At 27.1% G+C, this 20,856-nt stretch overlaps 4 protein-coding genes across 4 annotated transcripts in view; 1 reads left to right on the forward strand and 3 right to left on the reverse strand.

The window, feature by feature from the left end:
- LOC123300469 overlaps window positions 1-9,636 on the forward strand; it is a 54,879-nt gene extending 45,243 nt beyond the window's left edge. The window contains exon 4 of the mRNA XM_044883046.1: window positions 8,956-9,636. Within this exon, the coding sequence (XP_044738981.1) occupies window positions 8,956-9,102 (147 nt within the window). The 3' untranslated portion in view covers window positions 9,103-9,636. The remainder of the gene's footprint in view (window positions 1-8,955) is intronic.
- Window positions 9,637-11,187: 1,551 nt separating this feature from the next.
- LOC123300621 (sideroflexin-2-like) lies at window positions 11,188-13,019 on the reverse strand (the record flags this gene model as incomplete). The annotated part of the gene is made up of 5 exons (XM_044883217.1): window positions 12,595-13,019; window positions 12,126-12,321; window positions 11,549-11,832; window positions 11,432-11,479; window positions 11,188-11,272 (listed from the first exon to the last, which is right to left on the reverse strand). Coding segments are annotated over exons 1-5 (1,038 nt in total), but the record flags the coding sequence as incomplete, so codon positions are not given.
- A 919-nt stretch (window positions 13,020-13,938) lies between these two features.
- Window positions 13,939-16,031, reverse strand: LOC123300227 (sideroflexin-2-like). The gene is made up of 6 exons (XM_044882756.1): window positions 15,894-16,031; window positions 15,395-15,836; window positions 14,960-15,155; window positions 14,472-14,755; window positions 14,356-14,403; window positions 13,939-14,176 (listed from the first exon to the last, which is right to left on the reverse strand). The coding sequence occupies exons 2-6, from the start codon at window positions 15,817-15,819 to the stop codon at window positions 14,065-14,067; spliced, it is 1,065 nt and encodes a 354-aa protein (XP_044738691.1). The 5' UTR covers window positions 15,820-15,836; window positions 15,894-16,031; the 3' UTR covers window positions 13,939-14,064.
- A 347-nt stretch (window positions 16,032-16,378) lies between these two features.
- LOC123300062 (sideroflexin-2-like) lies at window positions 16,379-20,166 on the reverse strand. The gene is made up of 6 exons (XM_044882533.1): window positions 19,972-20,166; window positions 18,051-18,383; window positions 17,579-17,774; window positions 17,146-17,441; window positions 17,028-17,075; window positions 16,379-16,673 (listed from the first exon to the last, which is right to left on the reverse strand). The coding sequence occupies exons 2-6, from the start codon at window positions 18,371-18,373 to the stop codon at window positions 16,562-16,564; spliced, it is 975 nt and encodes a 324-aa protein (XP_044738468.1). The 5' UTR covers window positions 18,374-18,383; window positions 19,972-20,166; the 3' UTR covers window positions 16,379-16,561.
- Between the last annotated feature and the right edge of the window lie 690 nt (window positions 20,167-20,856).

The following is a 20,856-nucleotide window of genomic DNA, read 5'->3' on the forward strand; positions in this document are numbered from 1 at the left end:
TCTAATTTGTTCTTAACCAGAGATATGATCTTTTGAATAAATTTTAAAGTATTTAACCCTCGATAGGCAGTTACTGCTATACTACCGTAATGTTTTCAAAATCATATATTTTTTAAATATACATAAAATTATAAATAATAAATGAATCGATAATTATAACTCCCTTATATAAAATGAAGTATATTTTTTACATATTTTAAAATATAAAATATTTTTTTAAACTAATTTAAATATTTCTATTCATACCTACAATAATTTATTAAGTAATAAATAAATAATTAAGTAATAATTTATTTATTTATAATAAATTCTTGATTCCAGAATATTCTATGTGATTATTTATGTAAAAATGATTTTGTTTTATTTTACATTTAAGTATTCAAAGTATTTATACTAACTACTTATTTTATTTTTTAAGTATTAATGTTTTTACATGCCATGTTCTGAATATTTTGAAAGTATAATTTGTTTATTTTATTTATTTATAAATAATATTACTCTATTTTAAATATATTAACTGTTTAATTTAATTAATTATATATTTATATACCATATATAGGTAAAATAAACTATTTATTTAATTTCATAATTAAAATTTGTGTCCCTATTTTATATGACGATAGGATTCGTATTTTCGGAGAAAATTGCTCTTCATGGACGATTTTGGAAGATATCTCAGAAATTATGCTTCCAACAGTTAAATAAACCCGATTTTTGAACTTTTTGGGTCAAAATTACCTTATATACTGAGTTTTATCAAAATAGGGAACAAAAATTTTTTCTCGATTTTTTCGATTTTTTTCAAAGGGGTATCCCTTAAAAAAATTGTAAAAAATCGAAAAAATTTTGTTGTCACCGATTTTGATAAAAATCAGTACATAAGGTAATTTTGACCCAAAAAACTCAATAATCAGGTTTATATGACGGTTGGATTCATATTTACGGAGAAAATTGCTTTTCATGGACGATTTTGGAGGATATCTCAGAAATTATGCTTCCAACAGTTAAATAAACCCGATTTTTGAACTTTTTGGGTCAAAATTACCTTATATACTGAATTTTATCAAAATAGGGAACAAAAATTTTGTCTCGATTTTTTCGATTTTTTTCAAAGGGGTACCCCTTAAAATAATTGTAAAAAATCGAAAAAATTTTGTTGTCACCGATTTTGATAAAAATCAGTACATAAGGTAATTTTGACCCAAAAAATTCAAAAATCAGGTTTATATGACGGTTGGATTCATATTTACGGAGAAAATTGCTCTTCATGGACGATTTTGGAGGATATCTCAGAAATTATGCTTCCAACAGTTAAATAAACCCAATTTTTGAACTTTTTGGGTCAAAATTACCTTATATACTGAGTTTTATTGAAATAGGGAAAAAAAATTTTTCTCGATTTTTTCGATTTTTTTCAAAGGGGTACCCCTTAAAAAAATTGTAAAAAATCGTTGGTTTCATTTGTCTGATTTGAAGTGCCTAAGTAAATAAAACCTTTAAAACATTTTAGTTTTTTTTTAAATATCAAAATTTTGATATATATCGGATATATATCAAAGATATCCGATATTTTGATATTTATAATAAATATCGGATATTTTCGAACCCTGCGCTATTCGCTACTCCAAAACACTGAGCTAACTTGTACCAATTTAAGTATTAAATTACGAAGAGTGTTTAAACATAATCTCAGAAAATATAATTTAATGACAAAAAAAAGGGAAAATTCTACTTAATTGGCTTACAAACTGTAAAATCCCAGTACATTACCCAAAGTTTAATAAACTTATGTATAATTTGTCGATCGTGTTATTATATGAAACTGGTCGAGCTAGTTTCAAATAATGTAAATAAATAAAGCTCGACTGTCGCTTATAGAGGTATAGATAAGTAGCAGTCTTACTTACGGAGGTCCATGAAGGAAAAACGATTCTCTCTTACAGAGGTTTCTGTTTATCGCTAATAGGGGTTTTGGGAGCTAAAAATGACGGGTCCTGGCTATTACTCTCACTTATAAAGTTTTCTCACTTACCCAGGTTTGACTGTATATTAATATTAAATTACAAATTAGCCTTATTTCCCCTTTGTAAGACTCAAGCGCCCACAAGGGGGGGTGATATTTCCCACTTTGAGAAATGCACTGCTCTAAAGAAATAATATATTTAAGATTTAAATTTACCAGTTCTCATTGAAGTAAGTAATAAATATTAAATTATATAAAATATTATATAAATAATCCCTTAAAAAAAGTCACTTTTAAAATAGAAGTACAATTATGATTTTTTAATAAATAGAAAGTCATACTTCATATTTATAAGAAAAAAAAAAGATATTAATTGATAACTTACTTTCATTTTAAGAATTTTTTTTTCAATATTAACTCACCTACTTTAAAGACATTGTAACAGTTTTCTTATATGGACTTTCTCATTTCTTTTTTTTTTAAAACGTCAAGTATTTATGATGAATATGATTTAATATTGAAATATTTTAAAACAATACGATGCACATCTCTGTAAATGTTCAAAATGTAGTATTTTTAATAATTTTTATGTTCATAAAATATCTTTTAAAAGTATCAACAGATACTCTTCAAAGTAGTCTCTATATGGGAAAATATTGTTATAATAATGGGTTATCACTTAAATCCTTTTAAAGAAATTTTTAAATAAAATGAAAGCGATTACCATAGCTTAAAAGGGGATCACAAAAAGGACAATATTATGTATAAATTCAATCGTAATTCACCATCCAATATCAGTTCATAAAATAATTTCTTTTAAATTGAAATTAATAATTTCTATTAATTCAAATTTCCACACCATTTCCCAACAGTTTTTAACATATCGATCTTTCCTGTGTTGATTCTGGTAAAATAATGTCTAAATTCTTATTAAGACAAACGATATCAATTGGTCATAATGTCCGAAAAATTCCGTGCTGCGTTTTTTCAGAACGATAGCTTAAATATGACGTCCTCATGCTCATTTGAAAATGCAGCCTTTTCGAAAAAAAAAAAATCGTAGAGTTAAGTTTAGTAGACTCGTCAAAAGGAAACCACTCACGAAGTTTCAAGTATGCATTTATCATTTTAAAAAAACCCGTGGTGTCTCACGGTCTAATAATTGTTTTTTTATTTCAAAAAAGATTTTTTTTCCATAGACACTGAGAATTTATCCTCATTTATTAGCACCTTTTTACTAATTCATTTTTTACCTGCTCGATACAAGGGTGACAATATATTTAATGGTAGACGACAGAATAAAAATCGGATAAAATTTTTCATATACAAATAGCTTTCTATTAAATTTTTTTTATTTATTTTTTTCTACTCAATGGAAAGGGATAATGACCTACATTTTAAAAATAAAAATAAATTTATATTTGTTTTAAATTTAAATAAAATTATTATCACACATGGGTATTTCTTTAATAATTTTATTTGTTTTTATTTATAAACTAGTTTTTTATTTATTTATAAAAAAAAAAATAAAATAATTAGATGAATTTTAAAGAAATAAAAAAATTAATTTTGCATATCAATTATGTAATAAATATAACTTTTTTTATAATTATTAAATTCACAAAATTATTTTGATTTTATTTAGTAGTATTTTTTTTTCACCAATAATTAATTAAGGACACACCTATTTCCATATTTACATCGTTAAAAATTATGTTTATTTATTAATTTTATTGGTGATCATTTCGTAATTTTAAATGCAATGAAATCCATTAAATTGAATTCACATAAATATATTGATTAATTATTTATTAAAAAACCAAAAAAAAATAAATAAATAAATGTAAGTGGATTTCCTTGAAAATTTCATCTTAACTTTTTTTAATTAATTGTTTCAAATTAAATTCTTGGATTTTTTATATCAATGTATGACCTAATTTTTTTACAGTTTTTGCAAATCATTTCTGTTACTCTTACTTTATTTTACTACTTAATTTTTCTACTTCTATAAAACTAATTTTAAATAATTTTTATGTTAAAAGATATATCTATTCCAATATATTTCATACTTTCAAAGATATATCTTTAAATATTTCTACTTTTAAATAATTCCGCTTTCAAATAATTGTATTTTCAACTATTTTTCGTGTCATTTTCAATTTTTATCTTTGGTTTTCATGAATAAATGTTATGGTACCTATCACACAAAAAACGAAGGTGGTAAAATATTCTGGCCACAATAAATTTCATTATTTTAGAAAATTATATCTGATTTTCTTCCAAATTTTAGTCTTTTGAGCTGAACTTAACATACAAATTAAGAGGGCACTCTTATACATAATGAAAATCAATTAATATCCGCTCTAACAAAAAATTAAAACTTAATAATCTTAAAAAATTATGCAATAGGGGATGGCAGTAAATTTTTTACATCACTTCAAAAGTTGGTTTTTAAAAATCTTTACTAGTATGCAAGATATGAACGTTTAAAATTCCTAATTAAACAAAGAGGAAGATACCCACTAGTGACGTGATAAAACTTTGTTTTGCTAAAAGGAGATGGACAACCTGTGAATGTAATCTTTGATTGCTTATAACTTCTTCGTTTTTTAATCATTTTACTGTCCCTTTCAAATTTTGTCTTCGTATCAAGTCTAGTTTTACATTTTCATGGGTAATATGACCAAGTCGACATCAGGATTATGCCCTATTGAACCTCAAATAACTCGAACCTCAATAATATGAATTTTGATCAATTTTTGTTACTCTATTAATTCGTACCTAGTTAAGCCGAGTGTTGTAAAAGAAAAACGACTGATATTACGAAATAATAGCACAAAAAAACATTAATTTTACTGAATTACGAAAAAAACTTAAATACATGTTTAAACTTAAAAAGATTACAGCTAGGTGAACAAGTGATTATGTAAATGCATAAATATTAAGCACTATTTTTTACGAAATAAAAAATAAATAAGCGCTCCACCCATGTCTAAGATAAAAAGCAGTACTTAATACTTTCACTATCAAATACACATATAATATTAGTAGAAAAAACACTTATGGAACTATTTTTATAAAAAAAAAACCTTCATTTCAATTATTAGAAAAATTAAAATAATTAAAGTATTGCATCGTTTATTTGCAAATAAATTTAAAAAAAAAACATAAGGTTAATTTTAAAGAGAACTAATAATTTTTATTACAAATCAATAAACCATGCGTATACAAAAATTAAATGGTGTGAAGGTCACACATATAAACCTAACCGTTTTGCAAATTTTTATCAGATACGGAAGTATCTGATATTTTTAAATTAATAATAAATATCTTTGTAGTTCAATTAATCTACTTAAGGTAAAATCATCACGTAAAACAACTGGAACTAAAAGGGTAATAGTAAAATCTATTGGAACTTTTTAATTAGATTAAACAAGTAAAATGCTCTAAATATAAGTGTACTCAGAATGTGGTGTCAGATTCACGCGATATTCGACCTTATATTTTTCTGAAATATATCTAACTTACATGTTTGAAGAATCTTTTACAATCTCAAATGAGATTGAGCTCAATATTCTTATTAAGCGTCTATAGCTCGCAAAAAATATTCATTTTAGAAATTTGACAATTGGGAAGGCTTCATAAGCTTTGGATCCGAATAAATTTTTACTTCGATCATGGAAAGAAAGTGAGCTTTAAAGAAGGAAGTTTTATATATTCTTATTCTACTATTGAAAATCTCTTAATTCAAGTTATTTTCTATCATGGTTCTATCTTTTTTACACGCATCATTTCACCATTCATTTCCGCCAAATACCGTTATCGTTCTACTTTAAATGCATTACTGTAAATCTACAGTACTGTAAACCTACATTTAATTTTCAATGTTGATTATTTTTCTAGAAAAAAAAACCTTAACCGGAAGTTTAAAAATAAAATAATTAATATAGGTACATTTTTTTTTTGGTATCCTTTAAATATTGTGTTCACTTTATAATTGCAGGGTCAATAAACAATCATTTGTTTATAAAATGTAATTGACCTTCATCAAATATTAAAAATAGTGGATTTTAATTAACCGGTAAGATAATTAGTTTGTTTATATCTAAAAGTTTTGTTTTTAATCATATTTACTCATGGAACCATTTTCAGTTTACAAATTTATACCAATAAATACTACGCGTATATACTGTTTTTGTGGGTAGTTTTTCTTCTTTTGTCTAAAATACCGTTTGATTTATTAATTCGTAAAGTGTTTATCATATCAACTGCTAACCCATAGCTAAAATTATTTTTGTTAATTAATTATTGAATTAAAGCAATTAAGATTGGAATTTAAATGGATTTTTTAAATTAAATTATAATAAAAAAAAATGTCTTATTTGATGTTATAAAAATGGTGGACGCGCAAATAAATCATACAGTATATCCTTTCTTACAGCATAGTATAAATTTACTTGCGCTTCCACCATATTTCTTAAATTTGCAGAAAAATAATTCTATTTTTTTACGTTTCTACGACAAAATGTATTTGTGCTGCACAGTTTCATTACTTTAAAAATGCTTTTCTATATTTTCTATGTGAGAAATTTTTTGGCATGAACGCAATACTGTACTAATGTAAGTGACGCAAAGGTTTTTATACCTTACTGTATTCTGAATAACGTCATAATTATTGATCTTACGGCAATATTATATAGAATATTATCAAATACTTTTTGAGTATCTATCTCTATACCATACCAGCAGCATTGTAATAAATGCCATACATTTTTTAAAGTGATATTTTAACGTAAAACGAGTTAAAAGTTGTTTTATTTAAGTAGGAAATTTGTGCAGTTATTAGAATAAAGAGTATTTCAATGTATAATTTTTTAGCAAAGTTATTTTGATCAAAAAATTGATCAAAAATTACTAAAAAGTACCAATACTATTGATTTTAACAATAGTTACTTACAAATTTCAACTACTAGTTTCAAGTTTATAAAAATCAAAAGTTGTATAATCATTTTTACTTTATTTTATACAATTGTTCCTATTCGCACCGTGCGTGAGTTTTATTGGAGGCGTTTCCATGGTAACGATACATAGCTTTAATTATAGAATTGTATGGATGCATATATAATTGTATGGATTGCATTTATGACTTACATTGAAAATTTAATATTATTGTCTCACAAATTTAAATAAATAATTATGATAATTTACATTTGAAAAATAATATTTGTGCAATTTGATTTCTTATTTTCACAATTTTTAATGCATTAAGTTTAATTAATTAGTGGTTTTCAATAATTTTAATTTGACATTTTCTATAACATTAACATGTAAAGAATTGCAAATTAGTCATAACAGCCTCCTTTAACGTCAAAATTTTTCACTGGAAGCGCTGGCATCGATTTTATTGTCCCTACCATGACTACGCACACAACAAATAATGGTATAGGCTTTTTGACTTCACAAAGCCTCACAAATTTTGACTTCAAATCCAATTTTTCGTATTTGGGAATAACTGGTTGGCTGCTCAACCTAGGGTACTTCTTTAGCTACGTTAATGGACAAATACAAAGTTTATTGATATTCTCCTGAATTCTACAACTTGAAACACTTTTCCGTGTTGTTACAAAGTATAGAAATAATTTTGAATATTTTTGTCTACTCTTTCAAAACCAAAAAATATATGAAATATTCATATTTTGCAATGTAAATCGTGCGCGCATAGGCGTTTAAATATGTGATAGTAATATGTAGCAATAAGTTAAAAAACTTTATATATGCGTAGATGCTTCTAGAATAATCTATCTATAATATATAATATGTATAATATATAATTTTATAATCTAATGAAACAAATTAATTGCAAACAACTTTTATTTTAAAATTGTATTTAGGGCAAATATCATAATTTTGTCTCTATATATTACACATACATAAAATTATATAATTAAGATTAAATAAAAATAAAAAGAAGCATTGTTTTAGTAAAAAAATTAGAAAGTGGACGACAGAGATTATGAGTGTTAAAAGTTGACAAATTAAAATCAGTTGGATACACGATATCATTGGAAATTGGTTTTGTATCTCATATTTATTGATTTAAGGTACAATGAGTAATCATGATTTCGATATAGGTTTACCAACCCTACAGTTTAGACTGGAGACTCCAGAAATATTACAGTTTATCCAAATGTTCGAATCTTTTGAAAAAAAAATTATTCTTAAAAATAATCTATTATATGTTTTCATATTATCATGAAAGTTTTATATTTATTTATAATGCTCATTATGAAGCTTGTTATGAAATATGATTTCATTTGGCGATTGAGCTCATGACTTCGGAGAAAAACGATATCTTGGATCGATTTTTGACATTATCTTGAAAATTACTCGCCCAAATGTTAAATGAACCCAATTTTTGATTTTTTTGAGTCAAAATTACCTTCTATCATAATTTTTATTCAAATTGGAAACAAAAAATTTTTGTAGAATTATTCGAATTTTTTCAAGGGGTACCCCTTTTGAAAATTCGAGAAAATCGAAAAAAAAAATTATCGCAGAATTTGATAAAATACAGTTTTCAATTTTGATCCAAAAAAATTCAAAAATCGAATTCATTTGGCGATTGAGTTAGTAACTTCGGAGAAAAACGATATCTCGATCGATTTTTGACGTTATCTTGAAAACAACTCGCCCAAACGCTAAAGATACACGATTTTTGAATCTTGTGGGTTAGCTTATTTATTTTATTTCTTTGGTGCTTTTATTTTGAACTATTTGACATACTTTAATTATTATTAAAATATCTATCCACCCATTATTGGTGATCAATACCCGAAGTTAAATAACGTGGATACCTTATTAGGTATTAAACTCATAATGTCTAGTACTTAAATTAGCTATTTGGTTAATTAATAAGCTATAAATTCCCAAGATATTTTCATACCAAAATTGTATTCTAAAATTCTAATTTAATTTTCTTTTTTTTGTTTCAGTCAACCGCCGGTTGTTCAACACAATTATACAGAGAAGATCCACCAAGCTACGATTTAGTAGTAAATTGTTACGACATACCACCTCCAGCATACAATACAATTAAAATATCTGAAGAGGATTATCCAAAAATTCACAGTCAAAAATAGTACCCAGATAGACTTTCCTGAATTTCCATTCTGTGATCTTAGAATGAGTATATATAATAAAAGAAAAGACCTTTTTCTGTGAGAAGTACGAACAATTTAATAACTTAAGTTTTTCGTGCATAGACAATTAGCTATTTGACGTCCGAGAAACAGCCAGAAAAGAAAATTGCAAATAATCTTTCTTATATGTAATTGAGGGATAGTATTTCATGAGAATGTCGTCATTTTAATTAAATTACAAGTGAATAGGTATATTTCTTGAGAATAGTTTTAGTTGTTCACGCCAATTGCTTCATTTATTATGTAATATGCTGTAAATATGTCTATCTGGGTAAATTAAAAAACTATATTTAAAAATTATGTGATACAAAAAACAATTATTTATGTACTCTCAAATGTAATTAATTGTATGCCTGTGAAATCGAGTGATTGAGATATTTTTTTTTTTGTAAAAACTTTGTAAATATTATATGAAAATTTATTTAATGGATGGAAGCAAAAAAAAAACTACGTGTGAATAAAGGAACAATTGTTATAAATTCTAGTCATTATAAAATATTTGTATATGTATAAACTATATATAAACTTTTGCATAAAAATTTCTTTTTATTTAATTTTTTTTTTTAATTATTTATATGAAAATTGTAAAAATTGTATAAAAATATTCAAAAGTTTTTTTGTATTAATGTGGAAACCAAATTATTTAAGGAAAAACAGAAAATAAAAAAGAAATTACTTTACTATTAAATAAATATTATTTATTTTTATCTTATGTCGTTTTTTATACTTCCCTAGCCTCCCATGTTGAAATTTTGAAGCGCAACAACCAGGCAAAAGCTACACTTCAATTTTATTTTATTTAGATTTATTCACAAGCGTCTCAGTTTAATTTAGGAATTCCCATAGTTAAAACCTGCTTGTATCATCAGATCAAATAGATAATTTCCTATTAAATTTTCTTAATTTATCTAAATCAAGAAGCTGTTTCAAGACAAAAATTTATCTATGTATGAAAAAAATTCATGTCTGTGGAGAATTTTAGTTCACTCTTCAAGAAGCACAAGAGCTCAATTTGCTCATTTTCCAGAAAACTTGACTTTAATTCATCTTCTTTATGGAAAATAGCTCTTTCCCTGAAGTAAATACTTAATATAGGTAAGGAAACTAATCAAACAATAACTCTCATTAGTTTTTATTTGTATCAACTATTGATAAATGGTAAGTAACCTAAAATGGAACTACTGAAAACGGGGACTTCTTGTTTTAACTAGTACAAATTATTATCGACAGTTGGCGGGTTGTAGCTGATTTGAATTTGAATGCTTTGATTGGCCTTTAAAAATGGTAATGTCATCTGGTATTTTAAATTTCAATTACTGAAAACCTGTCCACTTCCTCTTGTAATTGGTATGAATTATTATCACCACCAATTAAAGGGTTGCAACTCCTAGTTATCAATTGCCAAAATGAAACAAATACTTGTTTAAAACGTTAATTTATTATCTCATAAGCATATCATACATGTATAGACAGTGTTTGCACCTTCAAGACCATTATTTAAAATTGGTAATGTAACGATACATATTATATCGACAGACATCGGTGATATTTATAATAGCAAGCACAAATCCAGAGGGTGACATTAGAGGCAATTTCAGAATGATTGCAGGCCTTAGCTAAATTATTGTGTAGAAACGATATTTTCGATGGGCATATTTCTGATTTTTATTAGATAAAACTTACAGAAGGCAAATATTAGGATTCGAATTACAATAATATTTTAAGCAGCCTAATATTTACCTACCAATTAACAGCGGAATATATTACAAATCAACAACACACTATTCCCATTCAGAAAAAAGGCTTGTCTTTATTCTTTGTTCCCAATTAAGAGCACACGTTAACCTTCTTTAACAAAATTATTCACATTCTACTTTGAGTATAACTTTGATCAATTCTTGTTAATTTTGTGTAGGGCTAGGCAACTTACATTACACAATTAATGTGCAGATTGCATAAACTTATATCTGTAGTAATAATGCGTGTATATTTTCAAATTCAAAGCCCTTTATTAAAATATAGTTTTTCGGGTATTTTTTTTCCAAATGCTTTCTTTAATTTTGCAAACTCCTTTGGTTCATATTTTTCAACTGTTGAAGAACGAATAGAACTGAAAATTAAATGCACACATGTAGGTAAAAAAAATTAAAATTATTTACTACCTAATTTTTGCTGCGATCAATATTTTGAAAAATTAACAGTATGATTGATCATATAAGACTCTCTGTTACATAAAATATTTCAAATGCAATATTTATACAATATTTACCAGTTTTGTGGGAACAAAGCACAACCCATAGGAGTAGAAAATATTAAGCTACAAATCAAAAATTATTATTTAATTACTTTAGAAAAAAAATTTTTTTCCTTATTACTAGATACTAACAAAGCTCCCATAAGCAATACTTGAATTGGCATATGAAGAAGTTTAAGCCTTTTCATCCAACATTTTTCCATTAATAGAGGTATAAGAAGACTTCCCGGTGCAGACATAGCAATTCTGGATATAACCACTTCTGATATACCTTTTATGGGTGCAATTTTACTTTTAATATTCACTGGATTTCCGTTTTCGTCATTTAAGTCAATACCGTTTAGAATTTCACTTTGCCTCATTAATGGAGCATTTACACAATTAGCAGCAGTTATCGCAGCCATTGGTACATATCTCTGAAATACATCGTTAGTTTAGCAGCATTTTTCCTTTTATTTTAATTTACAAATAAATGATAAAATATAAGCTTTTTTAATCCAAGATCCTTAACTTTATTGAACAAAAAATCCTGGAAATTTGTGCAGTTCTAAAATTTTTTTAAACTCTTCCGGACACACAGTATTTTGAGGTGAAACTGAAATGATTTTTTCTCACTAAGTTTCTAGCGCACTGGTAAAATTCATTGAAATTGATTGAAATTAAGTCCTATTTACAAAAACAAAAATATGATTATTAAATTTAGTAATACCTGGATTACAGGGTTAGCTCGACATAACGCACTTTTTAAAATCGTTGCAACAGCAACTGCTATTGTCGTAGCTGAAACATAAGCCACAAATAGCTGGGTGTCCGTTATCGGTGCATTTGCATTACGATTTGTATAATTTACTAATGCATTAAACGATTGATTAAACCACTGCCAAAAAACTACAGCTGGTGTTGATCTGTAAAAAGGTACATTCACTTAATTCTAAACCCCTCGTCTTATGGTAGCTATGTGTGTTAAAAAATATATCCTTCCATGGACTCTGAAAATTTTCTACTTATGCCAATGGAATTCTATGTTTGACTTTAACGCTTAAAATTTTACTATAAAATCAAACTTTTTTTTTAACTTTATGCAGTAACATCGATTTTAGATTTGAGATAATAGTCAATAGAGTAGCTTTAAAATAAATGACTAAAATGGCGATTCTTAAAATTAACTTGAATCTTACTTATAAAATGTCAACATTATACCCGAAAGAATACTATTGCCAGGAACTTGAAACGACATTCGTCCAAATACATTTTGTTTTTCATGCGTGTCCGGATGAAATGAGGACTCAAATAACTTTTTGGCATATAATATTTGTTCACGGGTGGTACCTTCTGGTTCTTGTCCATCTTTATACTGATAGTATAATTCTTTTGCTTTATCCAATGTTTCATTCGATTCTAAGACTGTTCTACAATCAGTTATCCATAAATAATGACGAAATCGTCCACCAAATGTATTTAAATCCCATAATGGTTTTTCAATATCAAGTCGCGGCTCAGGTGGTTTCGCATCACCTTTCTCAGGTTTTTTATCTCCTTCTGGCGACTTATCCTCCGTAGGTGGATGTGGAGTTGCCCCCGATGGGGGAGAGCTTGCGGCCATTACAATGAACCCGAAATCTATCAAATTTTAAATTAAATTTATAGGGAAAAATAAAAACAATCAATCAAACTCACTTGTATTTTATCTTTTCACCAAAAATTTTGAAACATTATTCTTAACTGGTTAAGCGGGAACCGAAAATAAATCTTAAATAGGCATAATGTGAAAAAAATTAACTAATTTTAACGTGAACATTTTCTAAGTAAAACTGATGAACAAAATTACAAATTTTGTTTATTTTTTCAGAAAACGTTGCTATGGTAATTCTACATACATAATTCTACAGTTCAGGCATTTTCGAATAGCTACAAATACTTTTAAAAAAGCTTTAACGATATCGCAGATTGACTTCGGATAATCTAAATGACAAAAAAATAACAAATATTGATTGACCATAAATTTGAAAATTGCCCCGGAGGAAGGAACACTCCTAAAAGCTTCCTTAAAAATAAAAATTTCAAACCTAAAATGGTATCCTAAGTGAAAAGTTTTTCAAATAAAAGTTTAAACTATTTTATGTGAGTCGTAAAATTTCGAGTAAAATTCTACTTTTACTAAAATAGAGAATCTGTTTGATAAGAAGAATTTTTGTTTGATATTGTATCACATGTTTTTTCGCTTTACTAAAAGAAAGTATATTTCTCGAGATATGTGACTGTTCTTATACTTCTCGGAAACATCTCAGGAAACAGAATAACTTATCCTAGTAGTGTTCTATTTTCCCATTTCAGAATCATCTTTATATAGAAAAATAACAGTGTAACAAACGTAGGAATAAATATAACAAATCAATGCAATTTATTATTTTACAAGTAAGGATTGATTACAATTTTTTTTAGTTACAACTTAATTTTATTAAATTTTTTCAACTTCTTCATACTAAGGTAATTCTTGTTAATTTTCCATAGGACATTTCATGCAATGATACGTTGTAGCCTTGGTATCATACAAATGTTTATTTTGTTTATGCAACTTATTATACACAGTTAATGTGCACATTGCATAAACTAATATATGTAGTAATGATGCGTGTACATTTTCAAATTCAAAGCCCTTTATTAAAATATAGTTTTTCGGGTATTTTATTTCCAAATTCTTTCTTTAATTTTGCAAACTCCTTTGGTTCATATTTTTCAATTGTTGAAGAAGGAATAGAACTGAAAAATAAATGTATACATTTGGATGATAAAATTTTATAATTATATAGCCTTGCAAATTTTCTCTCAGTTCAGAACATTGAAATAATTTTAGGCCCCCTATAATTCCAGGCTCTCTCTCTCTTAATAATCAGTTTGAATAATATATTTTAAACAAAATTTATTTATACAATATTTACCAGTTTTGTGGAAACAAAGCACAACCCATAGGTGTAGTAAACACTAAACTACAAACCAAAAATTATTATTTAATGACTTTAAAAATAAGAATTTGTTGTAATTACTAGACACTTACAAAGCTCCCATAAGCAGTACTTGAATTGGCATATGAAGAAGTTTAAGCCTTTTCATCCAACATTTTTCCATTAACACAGGTATAAGAAGCATGCCCGGTGCGGCCATAGAAATTCTGGATACAACCACTTGTGATATTCCTTTTATGGGTGCAGCTTTACTTTTAATATTTACTGGATTTCCATTTTCGTCATTTAGGTCAATGCCATTTAGAATTTCATTTTGCCTCATTAATGGAACATTTACACAATTAGCAGCGGCCACCGCAGCAAGTGGTACGTATCTCTGAAATACAGTCAATTTGGTCATCTTTTTCTTTTGATAACCAAAATATAACCTTAGTTAAATAAGAATTAAAAAATTCGACCAGATGTCTGAAACATTATCTGCTACATCAAAACATTCAAGTCAATAGTATAACCAAGTCAAGAATGACTTGGAAACGAGTCTCAAGGGCAGCGTTAAAAAACGAAAAATATTTAGTAATACCTGGATAAGAGGATTAGCTCGAAATAACGCTCTTTTTAAAATCATTGCAGTCGTAACGGCCATTGTCGTTGCTGAAACATAGGCCACACTTAGTTGAGTTTCCGTTATCGGTGCATTTGCATTACGATTTGTATAGTTTACTAATGCATTAAACGATTGATTAAACCATTGCCAAAAAACTACAGCTGGTGTTGATCTGAAAAAAGTACATGAACTTAACTCTAAATTCCCCATCCTAAACAGTGGTTCTTTAAAGCACAATTTTTATATCAACTCAGAAACTTTTGTTTTGGGAAAAATTTATTTTTACAGGTCGAAGAAAACAAATTAACCGTTTGGAGAGAAAAGATATATAGCAATTTTATAGCCAATTACATAGAAGATTTAAAGAAACAACTAAAACGGCAATATTCTTAAAATTTACTTGAATCTTACTTATAAAATGTTAACATTATACCAGAAAGGCACATATTTCCAGGTACTTGAAAGGACATTCGTCCAAATACATTTTGTTTTTCATGCGTGTCCGGATGAAATGAGGACTCAAATAACTTTTTTGCATATAGTACTTGTTCACGCGTGGTACCTTCCGGTTCTTGCCCATCTTTATATTGAAAATACAATTCTTTTGCTTTATCCAATGTTTCATCCGATTCTAAGACTGTTCTACTATCAGTTATCCATAAATAATGACGAAATCGTCCACCAAATGTATTTAAATCCCATAATGGTTTTTCAATATCAAGTCTCGGTTCAGTTGGTTCCCCATCAGCCTTCTCCGATTTTTTATCTCCTTCAAGCGGTTTATCCCTCGTAGGTGGAGGTGGAGTTGCTCCCTTAGGGGGAGGTTTTGCTGCCATTACAAAGAACCGGAAATCTATAAAATTTTTGTTTAGATTTATTGGGAAAATTAAAAACAATCAGTTGAACTCACTTGTATTTTATCTTTTAACAGAAAATTTTGAAACCTAATCCTTAATTGATTAAGCGGAAATCGAAAGTTAATCTTAAATAGACATAATGGGGAAAAAATCAACTAATTTTAAGTTGTAACATTTTGTCAATAAAACTGATGAACAGAAAAATATAAATATTGTTTATTTTTTCAGAAAACGTTGCTATGATAATTCTACAAAATTCTACAGTTTTGGCAATTTCATCTAGATCTTGTTCAAATATCGCAGTCTAAAATCGCGACTTATAATTCTGCATGCAGAAGGGGCACTTACTTCGATTATGGCACATTATATATCAACAATCAACAGTACTGTAGTGAGATACCAAAAATAAAGCCCCTCTTATCACATTTTTTGTACCGACAAGAATTAACTTCCTCTTAATCATTTTTGTAGCTGAGAAAGGTGATAGTTTTTAGGAAAGGAGAAAATTGGGAAATTAAACAGAGAATACTCAATATATATTGTTTGATTATCATTATTATTTCCAAATATAAAAGAATAGGCAATGTAATATACAAACATGTAATGCAAATAGTATACAATAATAAATCACTTGCTTCTAGGCAACTTACAATACGTAACGATAAATATGCATTGCATAAATTGTAAGTAAAAACGTTTGTGCTACTTCTAGTTGTTTAATTTAAAGCCCTTTATTAAAATATAATAATTGAGGTAGATTATCTCCAAATTGTTTCTTTAACTTTTCATGTTCTTCCGGCTCAAATCGCTCCAGCGTTGAAATGTGTACAGAGCTAAAATAATTAATTATTCACATGAGATTAAATATTCATATAAAATGCCCTCACAAAATTTAAATGGAAACTTGCTTTAAAATAACACTAAGTAAAACTTCCCATAAAGATTCTTTAAAAAATTTACAGATTTCAACAAAAAATAAGAAATATCCCTCTTAAAATTCTGTTTTAAGTTCGGATTTTTTAATTTAGTTCCTTATAAGAAAGACTTTAATGAAATAATATTCTTCTTTATTTTCAACTAAGTTTGATATCCTAAGGAATCCATTCTTCAAGGATTCCTTATGATTCTTCCTAGATAATTCCCATTTAAATTTTGCAGAAGTTTATAGAATTAAATGTCATATTTACCAATTTTGTGGGAACAAAGCACAACCAAATGGTGTAGTAAATGCTAAGCTAAAAATTAAAAAAAAAATTTTTTTAATCCATTTAAATTCAATCATTTAATAAATTTCTCCAAACTTACAAGCATCCTAAAAGTACGACTTGAATTGGCATATGAAGAATAGTAATCCTTTTCATCCAAGCTTGACGTTCTAAACGTTCCATGATTACTGGTAAAATTACCATACCCGGTGCGCACATTGTAATTCGGGAAAATATTACTTGCGAAATACCTTTTACGGATGCAATTTTACTCTTAGCGTTTACTGGATTTCCATTTTCGTCAGTTAAATCAACACCACACAGTATTTCATTTTGTCGCATTAATGGAATGTTTACACAATTAGCGGCAGCTACTGCAGCAAATGGTACAAATCTCTAAAGAAAAAGTTTTAAGTCAGTTACCCATTCTTTAAAGAAAGGTCCTTGTAAGAACACAGAAAATTTTTTCTTCCATTTGTTGAGAAATGTTTATATAATTACTGAGTTAGTCCGATTTTTTGGAATGTACTTACCTGAAAAATGGGTTTGGTATTTGCTAAATATTTTTTTAATGCAAAAGCCGAAATTAATGCTGACGATGTTGCTGACACGTACGCAACACTTAACTGTGTCTTCGATACTGGAATGTTTGCATTACGATTTGTATAATTCACTAAAGCATTAAACGATTGATTAAACCATTGCCAAAAAAGAACCGCTGGTGCTGATCTAAAAACATAAAAAAGTAATAAAAGAATAATTTTCTTGTTCAGAAATTTAAGATTGTATTTTAAACACTGGCTCAGTTCTAGATTTGATGTTTTGCCTCTTTAAGTACTATAAAATTAAAATAATTCAGTTTTTTGTGTTACCAAAGAGTTACTATATTCAAGTGGCGGGACCAGGGAAGAGTGTTGAATTAATTTTCTGTAAATCCGCCATTGTACGATCAACTCTTCTTTTATCTCTATATTAATAATCGAATACACTTAACAGAAATATTACTTGTAAAATTGCAGCATTGCACCAGTAATTAACATATTTCCAGGTACTTGAAATGACATTCGTCCAAATAAATTTTGTTTTTCACGTGTATCCGGATGAAATGCAGATTCATATAACTGTTTTGCATATAAAACTTTTTCAATTGGAATATCAGATGGTGCTTCATTTCGTTTGTACTGTTCAACTAATATTTTTGCTTCATCTAATTGTGATTCGGAAACTAAACATGTCCGTGGATCAGTCATCCATAAATAATGTTTCAAACGTCCATTAAATGTGCTTAAATCCCATAATGGTTTATCTATATCAATTCGTTCCGACATTTTTTTATCTAAAATAAAAAAAAATGAACACAAATTTATGCACTTTAATATCTATTATTTTAATAATAAATAGTCTCTAAAAAAGGATGAACCATTTTAAATCGGAAAAACTTTTAGCTATATTGAATATCTATTTATATAGTAGGTTATATCCTATTATTACATATAAGTAATAAAATTTGCCTATAAAAAAAGCAAATTTGCTTTTACAACAATTGGCAAATAATTATAAACAACTTTAGTTCGTCTGAAATTCGTTTTCCCTAACTACACATACATCTATACAAACGCGTATAGATCACACCAAGCTGAAAATGTGTTTCCATTTTGGTTGCACTTTCATGCTTGGGGTAAAACGGTATTAAAACAGCAGCTATAATATTAATAATTTCACTAATTTTTGGTTTTTTAACTAGTTTCTACTTTCAAAATTGGTCAAGATATGCTACTTTTAAAGATAAGTCCTTTTTTTATTTTGTGGAATTCGCGACGCCACTGACTTAAAACAGTTTTTACTGACTAACTCCCCAACTGTAACTCAACATCGGATCTAAGATAATGAAGCTAATACAATAATTGAAGAGATTAACATTTCTTTTTTCAGTCTCAAATAATCGACGTTAAAGTGATCAAGTACTACAAAATTTCAAAATTTTCCCTTCCGGGTAAGTATATTCTATGTTGTACATATTTATTCGAAAATACATTCATCATTAAATCAAGGTAAAGTAAAATTCGTGCTACAATCGCAAAGTCGTGCTACATTTTATATACCTACTTCAAGTTTTTATCTTAATTGGTTTTTTTAATGACTGTTTTCGATTGATATTTTGTTCTTTGATTATTAAAATTTGATTCGAATACTGATGTTGATTGATTTAAAAAATTTGTATGGGAATTTATATAGGCAGTAGAATTTCGATAACCCAGACTCAGTCGATTCTTTTTACAGAAAACATCCAGAACCTTTTCAACGTATAGAGAGGATCAAAGAAATACTACGACTCTTTAATCATACCGTGGAAAATGATAGAAATTGGATTGGAAAAGCTGCAACAACTCAGTAACCAGTTATTTTCAGACGTATATATTCATATGAATTTGTTTTGCTGATTTTGAGTCATAGAACACGCACCTAAACTAGTCTGAACTAAATATAAATACCAGGATACCTAAATATAATCAAGCAAACTCAAATTGCTTTGTAATTTAGCCGAAAGAAATAGATCAAAAGTAAACAGAAAGAGGCCTTATTTTCAAATTTTTAATAGAAAAGCAAAATTTAATTTTATATTGTTTAATTATATTTGTGCCACCAAATACTGTATTTATTTCTCTCTAATTTTTAATTATAGGCAAATGTTAATACTTTATTGTTAAGCAAGTTGCCTATACTATAACTCAAACAACAGTCAGCAAATTTTAAGAAAAAATAATTTATGTAATATTTAATCAGTTAACAAAAATTTAATAACATATTGATTAAATGATTACCTACTGTTTATTCAAAACACTGCCCCTTGTCAAAAATTAATAAATGTACGAAATAATTATAAAATTATTATCATTATTCTTTCTTCTTTGAATACCTACTTACCTAATCTGTTTCGGTAATTTTAATGCCACTAACACAAACAACACATCAATATATAAAATTATATCACTTTATAAAATTATCCTTATTTTTATCACTGAATAATTAATTTAATTAGTTTGTAAGCAAGATAAAACGAACATAAAAACTACGTACATACGTTTTTAATTTGAATAAATATTCCAAAACAATAGCCTTATTTACGTATATTAATAATAATAATGAATAATCAAAAAAAATTAATCCATTTAAAAAGTATCAAATAAATTTACTACCACTTTTGAATTTAATATAATTAATCACGTATTATATGGAGACATCCTTTTTGGAAGCGGGTCATAATATATTGAGTTCAAAGGTCAATCTTTGAAATCTGTGTTATTTGAATACTGAAGTTTTTTTATAAAATCTTATCTTATCAATGTGGAGGAAAACAATTTTTCTCATTAATATTTATTTATTATTTAAGATTTAACCTTGTATAATTATAAATTTTAAACAAAATAAGTTACTAGTCCCTGTTATGAAGATTGGAGACAATATACTGTTACTATCAAAACAATATTTTGAAAATTTTTCAAGGTCTTGACTATATAAACCCCGTTTAGTACAACAAAATTTTAATAGAAGAAAAAATACAACAACAATATTCATATCATGAAAGTTTTTATAGAAAAAGTGAAAAAAAAAATTGTTGAAATACCCTGTACGGAAAGTGTTGAATGTCAGTGCTTGCATTATTTTTTTATCAAATAGAAGAGTTTAAAAAATCCACACTGTCTTTTAGATTTCGGAAATTTCGAAAATATTTTCTAGAATTTTTTTGTTTTTCGAGATTCTTAAACAAGACCGCTGGTTAAATCTACCTGCAATTTTTCAAATGTCTATC

Source organism: Chrysoperla carnea, chromosome 5 (genome assembly GCF_905475395.1).
Source record: "Chrysoperla carnea chromosome 5, inChrCarn1.1, whole genome shotgun sequence".
Lineage (NCBI taxonomy): Eukaryota > Metazoa > Arthropoda > Insecta > Neuroptera > Chrysopidae > Chrysoperla > Chrysoperla carnea.

Excerpts from the sequence above, each read along its gene's own strand:
- LOC123300227 (XM_044882756.1), bottom strand. The coding sequence starts at position 15,819 with ATGGCAGCAAAACCTCCCCCTAAGGGAGCAACTCCACCTCCACCTACG. Across the intron at positions 14,756-14,959 it reads GAGCTAATCCTCTTATCCAG|AGATACGTACCACTTGCTGC; the intron begins GTATTACTAAAT and ends ACTGTATTTCAG. Across the intron at positions 14,404-14,471 it reads GTACTGCTTATGGGAGCTTT|TTTAGTGTTTACTACACCTA; the intron begins GTAAGTGTCTAG and ends TTTGGTTTGTAG.
- LOC123300062 (XM_044882533.1), bottom strand. The coding sequence starts at position 18,373 with ATGTCGGAACGAATTGATATAGATAAACCATTATGGGATTTAAGCACA. Across the intron at positions 17,442-17,578 it reads ATACCAAACCCATTTTTCAG|AGATTTGTACCATTTGCTGC; the intron begins GTAAGTACATTC and ends CTTTTTCTTTAG. Across the intron at positions 17,076-17,145 it reads GTCGTACTTTTAGGATGCTT|CTTAGCATTTACTACACCAT; the intron begins GTAAGTTTGGAG and ends TTTAATTTTTAG.